Source organism: Mycteria americana, chromosome 8 (genome assembly GCF_035582795.1).
Source record: "Mycteria americana isolate JAX WOST 10 ecotype Jacksonville Zoo and Gardens chromosome 8, USCA_MyAme_1.0, whole genome shotgun sequence".
NCBI lineage: Eukaryota > Metazoa > Chordata > Aves > Ciconiiformes > Ciconiidae > Mycteria > Mycteria americana.
Window position 1 is genome coordinate 39,379,478 of NC_134372.1, and position 12,494 is coordinate 39,391,971.

The following is a 12,494-nucleotide window of genomic DNA, read 5'->3' on the forward strand; positions in this document are numbered from 1 at the left end:
CACTGACACTTCTCAAAAGCTAGAGGAAAACTGAAAGGGAAAAAAGGAGAGAGAGAATAAGAAAGGAATGAGATAACAGAAAAAAAGAAACCAGATATGCTACAACAGTAAAATACAAAGAAAGGCACCTTAAATGAAAAGCAGATGAAATGAGGAAAATGAAAATCATATTAAGATGAAATGAAACTGAAAAAAAAATAATCCCTTTTTAGAGAGCTTTGTGCTCAACTCCACACAATATAGGACATCAGTGTTCTTTTCCTTCTAAGTCTCAGATCAAATTCTTCCATGAGAAACACAGGACACACACCACAGATGCTGGGCAGCCAAGCAAAAGTGAAGCTTTTGGATTGATTCACAAATGGGAGGCTACGGTGGCTCTGCCAGGATCCCAGAATACCCTGATAATTAGGATGTAGTTGACTGGGGTCCCTGAGACCAAAAATGACCCAGTGCTTCTGGCCTCAGCAGAATTTGCTTGTTACTTCTGTTAAGCCGTATCTCCTCATGCAGCGAGGATCTGGGTTAGACAGCAGCCCCTGGGCTGCAGCTCTGCTGCTGGTTATATGACACAGCCATTGCAGGGGACAGGCACCTGAATTGCTCAGGAGTCACCTGAGACTCAAGAACTGCAGATGGTACCACTGCTACCGTGATGACCCTGATTCAGTGCCCTTACAATCTGCCATGCAGGCTGGAGTGGACTTTTACCTTCAACATTGATAGACTCCAGGTCTGGCTCTATGTAAAATCCAACAAAATTATAACATTTCCAGTTTCCATTTCAATATGTAAGGAATGGTATATTAGGCTTACTACAAATATCAAGTCTACAGTATGTAGACTGAAGTGCTCATTTAATTAAAACAAACCCTAGACCAGCAGAAGCTAGAACAATAGAAAACAAAAGTAGAAAAGCAAGATATGAAAATCTCTTTTAAATAGAAATAAATTACAGTTAATATATCTGCTGGAAGCACAGTCACATGGAAGTGGAAGTGGAGGGCAGGTGAGAAAGGAGATGGTCAGAAAATCCTTCAAAGAAACTAAAAAAATCTGCATTTCAAGCCTGCGGTCTCATATGCACCCCACTGAAATCAGCAGGTGCCACGGTAATGTATACATGAATATATAGCAATAATTAACAGCAAACAGAATTACATGCTATGTGAAGAAGCACGTTATGCTCTCAAGTGATTAACCTGAATTATCTGTTAATTCCTTCCAACTTCACAAAATAGCTGGACCTATTAAGATCAAAGGAGATAAACCAGCTACATGACCCCTGTGATCTCCCCCTCTCTCTGGTTCCAGGCATAAATCCTCAGCGGATGGTCCTAACTGCCTTGGCACAGCGCTCCTCTGTGCAATTTTTACTCACCCCTCTAGGAACAAGTGAAGCCCCAGGGACCAAATCCAAGGCCATCGCATTTTCCGTTAAAGGACAACTCACAGAACCCAGTGCCAGATCCCGGGTAGTATCCTGTAACTGTGGTGGTATTCTATAACCATTAATTCATTAGTTGTACCTGGGTGCTGGCACAAAACAAGTATTTACCACAGAGTCCTGAATTTTTTGTATGATTTCTATTAGGTATTATTTTATTTTCAGTCACTTTTCCTGCTGAAACACTGTTCTCTCAAAGTGTTTATTTAGCACTTTTACATACGCCTTTCCTGTTATTTTTGGGGTCTCAAAGGGTCTATCTTGCATTTACATCATTAAAATATTCATAATTCTCATCAGCAAAAGGCCTGGAATAAAGTATGGCTTCTTAAAGTCCTGCCAATGAAACTCCCATTTTTAGTTTTGTTCCAGTCAGTAGTGCTATATGTGGCACAAAAGTGGCACTGTATCTTTGATTCTGATGCTTCTCAGGTTTCCCTTCTTTCACACAGAAAAGAATTAAAAATACCTCCACTTTATATGTCAACTTCTAAAGTTTGACCCTGACACACAGTAAAGGCATGCAAGAAAGACTGGTCCAAAAGACTTATAAACCCACTCAGAATATTTTCAGGTGAGAATTTTAAGCAGAAACATTCAAATTTTTAAAAAGTTAACTGAAGACAAACCATTTCTGGAAGTGTATGTACCTAATTAACTGTATATAAATACAGGTTAATCAAGATGGTTTGGCAGATTCCAGTTTATCCAAGTTAAGTAACCATGGTGTACTTCAAATGCTAACCACAATTTATTTAAATATGATTTAAAATGCTAATCAGAGGTTTATAATTCAGTTCAGTTAACTGAAGCACTCACTTCGTTTCACCACCAAACTCTGCCTATTTAAACTGACAAGGCTATTTTGGTTGCTCTTCTGTGAGACAGGCAGAGAGAACTTGCTGCAAGCACTTGGTGATCTTTAACTACCACATTAACACTTCAAACTGCAGTTATCAGGGCGAAGGGGCCAAAACCACCCCAAGAGCATGGACTGGAGAATTATAATTAGCTCCTGAAAATAACAGAATATTCACTCACTTAATTTCATAGGAAAAAATATCCATTCCCTGTGGTCAGTCCCTTCAAAGTATTTTTCGTGTTTATCTTTGTCGCAGTTAAGTAGCCTGAGAAGTTTAACATGTTATAAGAAAAAAGATGTTTCTGAGCCGGTATGCTGTATTTTATTGGCTATGCAACCCCATAGCCCAATCCCACAGATTCTTTACCTTCCCTTGCTTTATTTCCTACGTCTATGGTTATATGGTCATTTCCATCACCTCCCTATCTCTTGCCTTCTTTAGCCTCGTTTCTGCAGCTGATTTGTAAACCCTTAAACTTTCACGAATTTTATGGCAACTATACAGAGTCACAGGGATTTTCCCGTACTGATCAGGCTGTAATCTTTCGGGAGCAGGAGCCAGAGTTATTTTGGCTGTAAAATGTCTAGCATGTTTCGGTTGCTAGGTAAACAATAAACTGTAGACACGATGCTGGGGTGAGCCATTCAGAATGCAAGTATAGTTATCTGGTTAGTCGGTTCTTCACCCGATCACACGGTAATGACTGTGCCACTTAGGAGATAAGACTTTCACTGTCTCACTTCGCCGCTCAGGTGAAATCGAGAGAAGAATTTGACCTTTATGTTTTATGTTGGCCTCTTAAACCGTTAACACTGCATGTGGACACACTGGAAAGCTTACGATGTAAGTGGAACACCTAGCACAGGTGCTTTTCTCATAACCCGCTCCTAAGCATTAAGTAAAGCAAGCACGAAGTAATGCAAATACTGCAAATTTGCAAATATTTTTCCTAACACTACTGTAGACACCGGGACTACACTTAAACTCCTGGATAATGACACAGAGCCTGACAAGCCGAGGAAACCTGTCTGTGTACAACACGCGCTCTCTCACGCAGGGCTGCGAGTGGAAACAAGCGACATAGGTAGCAAATGCTGTCTTCCCTTCCACGCGGGGGAGCATCAGGAAAGAAAAGTATCCCGGGCCGGGCAGGAGCAGGGACGTGGGGCAGACCCGCCACCCTGACTGCACACACAGCCTTTCACTCGCTACACGTGGCGGTATTTCCCGCTGAAACGCTCCGCGTCCACCCCTCGCCTCCCGGACACGGCGCTCGCCCTGCCCGGCCGTGCTGCGGCCTCGGCGGCTTCTCCGCGCCGGCGGGAGGGGAGCCCCGCCGCCGCCCCCTTCGCTGCCGCCAGCGGACCGGGCCGTGCCTCCCCCCGGCGGGGCTCCCCGCGCGGGCTCCCCGCCCCCGCCGAGCCGAGCCGAGCGGTGCCGCCGTGGGCGGACGGCGCTGCCCACGGCCGCGCTGGCAGGGCGCCGCGCGCCGCGCGTCACGGCGGGGAGGGCCGGGCCGGCGGAGCCATAAATAGGGGCGAGGAGCGGGCTGGCGGCAGCACTCGCCCAGGGAGCTCCGGCGGCGGCACGGGCGATTAACGGCGGGGAATCCCTCACTGCCTCCCTCCGCAGAGCGCCCTGAGGTAAGCGCTGCTCCGCGGCCGGCACGGCACGGCACGGCACGGCACGGCACGGCACGGCACGGCACGGCGCGGCGCGGCGCGGCGCAGCGCAGCGCAGCTCGCCTCGCCTCGCCTCGCCTCGCCTCGCCTCGCCTCTCCCGTGCTGTGGCGGCGGGGCTGGGGCGCTGCAGGGGCGGCGGGTGTTGACAGCTCGTCTCTCCCCTCCGGCCGCAGCTCGGCACCCCCATGACTCTGAACCGCGGCGACAAGCTGCGCTACCTGGACAAACGGCGCGGCAGCATGCCCTTCTCCGTGCACCAGCACCTGCACCGGCGAAGCATGCCGGTGGACGAGCGGGACCTGCGGGCCGCCCTGCCGCAGGACGAGCTCTCCGGCCTGGTGCGCTGCACTTCGTACAGCCCCGGCGAGGCGCACCGGGAGAGCTGGGCCTCCGACTCCTCCGACTCCGTCATCTCCTCGGGCAGCGACTCCGACAGCAACCTCTACAAGGTGATCCTGCTGGGCGAGCACGGCGTCGGCAAGACCAGCCTGGCCCGCATCTTCGGCGGCGTGGAGGACTGCGCGGACGCGGACGAGGCCGGTGAGGCGCGGGGCACCCGGGCAGCAGCCCGGCGGAGGGAGGCGGGCCCCCGTTCCCCGCCCCGCGGAGCCGCCGCTCGGTAGAGCGTTAGCGCTGCCGGAGCGCTGCCGGCCGCACCTCCCCGGGCATCCCCTTACGGCCACCCCCTCCCGGGCTGCCGGCAGGGACGGAGACGAGTAACTTCTTTTTTCCGAACTTTGTTTTCCCGCAGGAAATACATACGACAGGTCAATTATAGTTGACGGAGAAGAAGCGTCTCTCGTGGTGTTTGATATATGGGAGCAGGTACTTACAGATTTAAGATGTTTTTTCGTTATGGCTCGGTCAGTGGTTCACTCTTGAAAGAAGTAGAAATGGAACAACTATGTCTGCCTATTTCTTCGATCAGATCAGTGGCATTAAAAAAGTGGCATTAAAAATTTAGAATTCATACTGCCTTTGTTCTCTCCTGCAATTAATTTCTTGTAACTAGGCAGGCAATTTAAAAACCTGAATAGGGCTGGAGTGTGAATCCCTTAATGCTTTGAATAAGCAGCAGCTTACATGAGCAGCCCAGGGAATTACTGTAAAATTAGAGATTCACAATCTGATCAGTGCAGACCCGATGCTATTTCTGGAAACAAGAGAATTTTGGTTTGTAATATATTTTAAATAACTAAATCTTAAAAAATATTGGGAGGTTGGCTTGCTTTTACTGACTCTTTATAATAAAGCTAAGAAAACTATCTTTAAGGTGCTTACAATAATTAAATCATTAATCAGTGTCGAATAGATTTTTCAGTGCAATAAATCTATTTCTTGCCTTTTGTTTTAGGATGACAGCCAATGGCTTCAGAACCACTGTATGAAAATGGGAGATGCCTATATTATTGTATATTCAGTGACAGACAAAGTTAGTTTTGAAAAGGCCTCTGAGCTAAGAATCCAGCTAAGAAGAGCAAGGCAAACAGAAGACATTCCTATTATTCTTGTGGGCAATAAAAGCGACCTGGTCAGGTCCCGAGAAGTCTCAGTTGATGGTAAGCGACACTATTCATTTATACAGTAATGTCTAAATTAGTAGCAAAGGCTATGGAGGATCATGGCCGATAGAAATGGGCTGGTTTTGATGTAGAAAAATGTATGATTCGAGGCACACCAGAGAAATCAAGCCAGCTGGTTCATGCTGAGGGACTTGGTACCACAGAGAACAGTGGAGATGGTGGTGTGGAAAGATTCGTGACTGCGCAGACCAATGCTCTGACCTGCAGTACAAGAGAAAAAAATGCGCCAGAGCTGCAGCTTTAGCATACTGTTTTGTGTAGGATTCATTTTTGGTCAGTATTAACTGGAAGGGTTTAACTGTATGTTATATGTGCAGCAGCACTTGCTAGTCTCGAGATTTGGTAGCTCAAGCTGTGATTTTTAAAGGACAGTAGTGCCATGTCATAGAACCCAGGCAGCCTTTGAAAAGGGTGATCCCATACAGCCTGTACAATCCTCTTCTGGAAGTGATTCCATCACATTTGAGTTGAGCTGGTGGGACCAGGCTCACACAACTTAAAGTCTTTTTGTATACGTTCTCCGGTTGTGGTCAGTGAGAATTTTCTCAGCTAGTTCCAGCTAGCATTTCGGTAACTAGAGCACAGTAACCCCTGCCATCACCACAGTATTAATTTCACTTATTTAAACATTTGGTGGGTTTGGGTTTTGGTTTGTGTGTGGGTTTGTTTTTGTTGTTTTTTTTTTTTTTTCCCCACTGGGAAGAATACTTTAAAATATCAGTGCCTTGATGATGAACCATCTCTTGCTGTCTGGTTTTGCCATGTTCCCCATGTTAAATGCCTGCACAGGGAATTGATTGGAGTTCATCAGGAGATTATTACTTTTTTCAGACTAGTGGCAGTGCACGGTGGACCTGTCCTAGTTGTGACATCAGTACTTTACTCAGGTTTATGACTTTGCCATTATTTACCACAAGTTGAACACAGAAATTTGCACTGCGGTAATATTCCAGAGTTACGTGCTTATGTCTGGAACATTGAGCATCTTGCATTTTGAATGCAGTCCTAGTCAAATCCAGTGGTGTACAACTTCATGACCTCTAGTGATCTGTTCAATGACTTGACCTTGTGGACTGTATCAGCTTCATTTGTAGCTAGCGTGGAAAACTCTTACTTGTTACAGCAAGGCGGAGGTACATAATTGCTCAACAACTTCCAGAGGAAATAAAAAAACATTTCTTTCTGTACCTCACACTGTTTCCTATCAAACAGCAAGCGTGCATCCAAGTGCCTCTCCTATATCAGCTTTAGCTCTTAAACAATACTGGGATGGTCTGCCTAGAGGACTATTGTTGCCTTATATTCAGTACTATTGGTCAAATGAGATTTCTGACCATACCACAACAAAACCAAGAAGATTAAGGGGGCAAAACCATGGGTGCAAGTTTGGACTTTCCTCCATGTAGAAAAGCTCTTTTGTGGCGTTGAAGGCAGTGTCCTTACTTAAAGCCAATTTTTGTTTTGTTTTTCTGCCAGTATATATGAAGAGAAAATGTCCGTCTCCACTCATCTCCCTTTTTCTCTTTCCATCCAGAGGGACGGGCCTGTGCCGTTGTGTTTGACTGCAAATTCATCGAGACCTCAGCTGCTCTTCATCATAACGTCAAAGACCTGTTTGAAGGTATTGTTCGGCAAATTAGACTTCGCAAAGACAGTAAAGAAGACAACGCTAGGCGAATGGCCAACACAAAAAGAAGAGAAAGCATAGGCAAAAAGGCAAAGCGATTCCTTGGGAGAATTGTGGCAAAGAACAATAAGAAGATGGCTTTCAAAGCAAAATCAAAGTCTTGCCATGACTTATCTGTGCTTTAGAAGCTTTCAGCAAGATGTTGCACGTGGGTGATGAACAAGCATTTGACTGTTATGAGAAGTGTATAGATGATCCTCATGGTGGTAACAAGAATGACTTATCAATTGAGACTCTCGTTAATGCCTTAAGGTGCGCAAGCAAGTCCGGAAGTTACACTACAATGTCTGCCACATTGATAATGGTTTAAGTTTCAATGTGTGCAAGTAAATGAACTAACTTTAAATAAGTGGCTTGACATGCCCACATTTTCACTGTGTACATATGTTATATATCCTCTTGTCCTGTGGATACCAGAGATGCAAAGATAAGAAAGGATGATGATAAGTATCACCATAGACTTGTCTCGTTTGCAGAGCAAAACTTAAAATTGTACGCAGGCTCGTACACTCTTTTTAGTATCAAGCAAGCAATGATAAATCTTTTTAAACTTAAATGTGGGGAGGGGGGAGTAGAACCACATTAGAATGGGAGAAAAATTATATATATATATATATAGTTAAATACAGAACAGATATTGTTTTATGAAGTTAATTTGCACTTCCATTAACCGTTATTCAATTAATTTGTTACTTGTTTACATGCAGATTTTATAATAAAGTATTATTTCCTGTTATAATAAACTGTGCTTTTCTCAGAGTATAGATAAAGAATGAGAGAGCAGTATTTTTATACTGACCTTTTTTCACTGTACAAACCATTGTACACAGATTATGCAGATTTACACATGATAAAGTTCTGGAACAAGATGAATCGGGAATATCCTGTGTCCTTTTCTTTAATAAACAGTTTCTTTAAGAAGTAAACCCTGCTTTTATGAACACTCTACTTCAACAGCTCATATTGGGAAGGCGTGCCTTGACCCTTCATATTATTGTTCATCTTCAACCTGGTTCTCGTCAGCTCTGGCAGGAACAGGCCTCTATATAATGCCTTTAGTTAGATAGACATCTTGTATCCATACTGATAAATTGAAGCCTGCAATTTTCTACTTTTTAAGTTCTCTCCTGGCTTGAAGGTCTTGTGTTACAGCCAATAAGCAAATGTGGGGGTTTGGTTTTTATTTTGTTTTTGTTTTTTTTTTTTTTTCTTTTCTGGGAGCAGTATAATTTTCTAATCTACTCACAAGCCTGTAGATACCTTCCAGTGGTTTCAAGAAATTCAAAGCAGGCTGGCAAGGCTGTTTGAAAGAATTGTAGGCTTCAGTTGTGGTGTATGGTGGCCTTCAGTGCTGTTAAAGTTTTCACGTTCATTTTACTGTGTTATAATTAATGTGTTTCCATGATTTTTCCCTATTTGCTATTCATGAAGTTAAAAAGCAATCATGTCTCAGTGAAAAACTTGGACTTAACTGCATTTGCTTTATAAATTCCTCTTCATAGGAATACATACATTCTCTTTAAATTCATCCATAACTTCACTTCTCAAAAACAGTAAAACCTAGGCCTTCTGTCTCTTTCTACTGTCCCTGCCTGAGTCCAGTTCTTTAGAGAGATTGTTCCAGATGCCTGGGAGCTCTGTTTGTCCATGATTTTATAGGGGCTGACCTTTCCCATACAGCAGACAAATTGACCTTACATTGAGTTTCCCTGAGCTCGAACAAACAACTCTCCATTGGGTTAGCCCAGTGCTTGGGCACTCATCAGGGAACAGTTAGTACTGGGGGAAATCACATCTGATGTGCGTAGGTAATGCTCTGTAGAATTAGTGCCTCCTGATGTGCTACTGGTGGATGTAACTGGTTAGATGCATATGTCGCTGCTAACAGGTCACATTTCTTACAAAGACAGGGGTTTACTTTGTGTCCTGAGTGAAGTCTAAAGTGAATAATGCTGTCCTGCTGCCAAAACTCACATTTACCTGATGATACATTTTAATTGGGTTTGGCTTTTTTTTCACTAGCCTTGCTCCCTGGAAAACTATTATCGCTGGAACGTCTAACCACTGCCAGAGTATGGCACCGGGTGCCTATTTACATGAAAGCTTTTAACTGTCAACACCAAAGCAATTGCTCTAGTCTTGAAAACTCTACAACAAGAGTGTCCAAATTCATGTGCATAAATTTGGCACATACCTATTCATGCATATGCTGAAGTTACTGACAAACTACATGATGTTCCCTGTATGTTTGCAAAGCTTCTGTCTTTTGGTTGCCCTGTACTTTCAGAATGACCAGGAGAGGACTGATATGTTTGATTGACTTGCAAGATTTAATTCTGTCCATAATAAATACAAGGAATAGGATGCAAACCCAGAGTTTAAGACATGGCATTTCACAAAGTGCAAAATGTTACAAAGATGTGTCACTCAATGCTGCACATAACTGCAGCTGCAAAGCCTCTTCAAGGTCATGGTTAACAGCTGTGCTTTTTGCACATTCTGACCTACAAATCAGATGTTTTACTGTGTTCATGAATTCAAAGGTTAGGTTTGGACAACTCTTAAGCCTAAAATATTTCTGAGGTGCTCTAGCACATTGCTAGAGGTTCTGTGGAAAATAATTTGTATTTTGAAGGTATGTCATATAGGACACTGTGAGACAATAAACTGTGAATCACTCTAAAGAAACTTGGGCTAATCTATAATGTATTCTACCAGTTAATATTGTACAATAAAATACTTACTCAAATCCTCATTATACTAATTTTTTCATTCATTTGTTTGTACAAGGATTAACATAATTTGGACATGGTTCATGAAAAGGGGGAGGGTTTGTTGTTATTGTAGTTCTGACAATAACCTGCTCTAGACCAAGATCATATTCTATGCTATAGAAGTATTACCATTGTGCTGTTTTGGCTGTGGTAGAGTTAATTTTCTTCACAGTAGCTAGTATGGGGCTATGTTTTGGGTTTGTGCTGGAAACAGTGTTGATGACACAAGGATGTTTTAGTTCCTGCTGAGCAGTGCTTGCCCAGAGTCAAGGCCTTTTCTGCTCCTCACCCCACCCCACCAGCGAGGAGGCTGGGGGAACACAAGAAGCTGGGAGGGGACACAGCTGGGACAGCTGACCCCAGCTGACCAAAGGGATGTTCCATACCATATGACATCATGCTCAGTATATAAAGCTGGGGAAGAAGAAGGAAGGGGGGACGTTTGGAGTGATGGCGTTTGTCTTCCCAAGTAACCGCTACGTGTGATGGAGCCCTGCTTTCCTGGAGATGGCTGAACACCTGCCTGACCATGGGAAGGAGTGAATTAATTCCTTGCTTTGCTTCGCTTGAGTGCGCGGCTTTTGCTTTACCTGTTAAACTGTCTTTATCTCAACCCACGAGTTTTCTCACTTTTACCCTTCTGATTCTCTCCCCCTTCCTACCAGGGGGGAGTGAGTGAGAGGCTGTGTGGGGCTTAGTTGCCAGCTGGGGCTAAACCACGACAACCATTTTGCGGAGATTTTGTAGCTCCTGGAAGACCTTCTACCCAGAAAAAAATTAATTTCTTGGATGTCATTTAGTGGAATTTCCAAGCAGATTTTTTGGAAGTACATGTGTAACACCAGCTAGAAACAGCTAGTAACAGGCACCTAACTGACAAATGCCTCTCAAAATCAACCTTTTTCAAAAGGTTATTTGTATCCTTAGGCATTTGAAAGTCATCTATAGGTTTTTGTAATTTGAGATATTTTATTGGTATGGATACTCAGATTCTTGTCATTAATGGGGTGATTCTATGTCATGTGAAAAATAGTGAGTCCCAGACAGTAGTATTTTCTCCCATTATTACCAGAGTAGAACAGAGTATAAGGGGCAACAGTGGTGTGAGTTTTCTTATTTTTTTGCCAATGTACATCAGTTTTAATTTGGAGGGACAGTGCACACAGTCATTTAATATTTACTGCCTTCACTGCTGCTGCCAGCTGAAGTTCCTATTACTGCTAATTGTGATGGTGGATTTTGTGTTGGCACAAATCCATTTGGAACAGCTAGTTATTAACAACTACAGTGGAAGGACATTGCCTTTTATATGTGACACATATGTTAGGTAAACAAATCAAAGCCTCCTCTGCTTGCTATTCCTAAACTAGCTCCTGTAAATTCTTCACTATATGAAAAACATGAAGAAAATCACTCCTCCATCTGCCAAAACCACAAAGCATAAAGTCGTGTCACATAAATATAGGGGGAAGACTTAGCATCACCAAAAATACAGTTTTACTCAGATGTATTTTCTCAAAATAGGACTAGAAAAAACAGGGCATGATCTACATAGCAACACTGCGTAACATCACTGTTCTTTACTGAAAAGGAAAGTACAGTGAGTTGACAGTGATTAAGAATCTAGTGTATGATAAAAGATTGCTAAGACGTAGTCTAAAAAAAGTGGGGTAATACTTACTTATATTATTGTGAAATTTGCTTTAGTGCTCTTAATTTTATTCAGAGACAATGTACAGGTTTAATTGCACGTATGTCACCGAGACCTCACTGAATCTGCACTCACAGTCAAAGGTGATGTCTGTGCATTCCAGGACCAGCATTTAATTTATAATTTACCACATGATCTTTAGCATTATAATGGACAATTTGACTCCCTCTTTGCATGAAGGAACATCTGAACTCCAATACTATTGAAGTTATTAATTTCTAAAAATTGAAATAGTTAATTATGTCAGCTGTCTTTGTGCTCTATGATGTGGATGTTGAACAGAGAAGTAAAAGATAAAAAGAGAGAACAAATATCCATTGATTACCTGCAAATAAGATTTCTCTAACCTACTGTTCAGAATCCAAGGGGGAACAACATTGTTTAACTTAGAAATGTACTAAGGATTCTAGCACTAGAAGGTAGGAAGCACACTAAGAAATTTACTTCAACACCGAGTTCTTCACCAACAAAATAGTATTAATTATGTACCACAGAAATGTTCTGGCTGCTGGGTAAAATGGGCAGTGTATGTCCTAAACACTCTCCTCTCTCTTGTTCTCTTCCCCTCCCTCTTTTTTTCCTATTTATAAATGTGCTGTCTGAATGAATCATTGGAAACCAATTAGGAGCCTACAGATTTTTTTCTAATACTACCCATATTTATCACAGAAGTTGAAGGAAATATTAATCTGAACAAAAATTTAGATTCAGAAACTGAGATAAATAGAATACATTTGAAAATATTA

The 12,494-nt window shown here is 43.0% G+C and overlaps 1 protein-coding gene across 1 annotated transcript; it reads left to right on the top strand.

Annotated features, from left to right (window-relative positions):
* Positions 1-3,848: 3,848 nt before the first annotated feature.
* On the top strand, positions 3,849-8,436 carry RRAD (RRAD, Ras related glycolysis inhibitor and calcium channel regulator). The gene is made up of 5 exons (XM_075510812.1): positions 3,849-3,953; positions 4,167-4,533; positions 4,745-4,818; positions 5,348-5,552; positions 7,111-8,436. The coding sequence occupies exons 2-5, from the start codon at positions 4,179-4,181 to the stop codon at positions 7,386-7,388; spliced, it is 912 nt and encodes a 303-aa protein (XP_075366927.1). The 5' UTR covers positions 3,849-3,953; positions 4,167-4,178; the 3' UTR covers positions 7,389-8,436.
* The last annotated feature ends 4,058 nt before the right edge of the window (positions 8,437-12,494 follow it).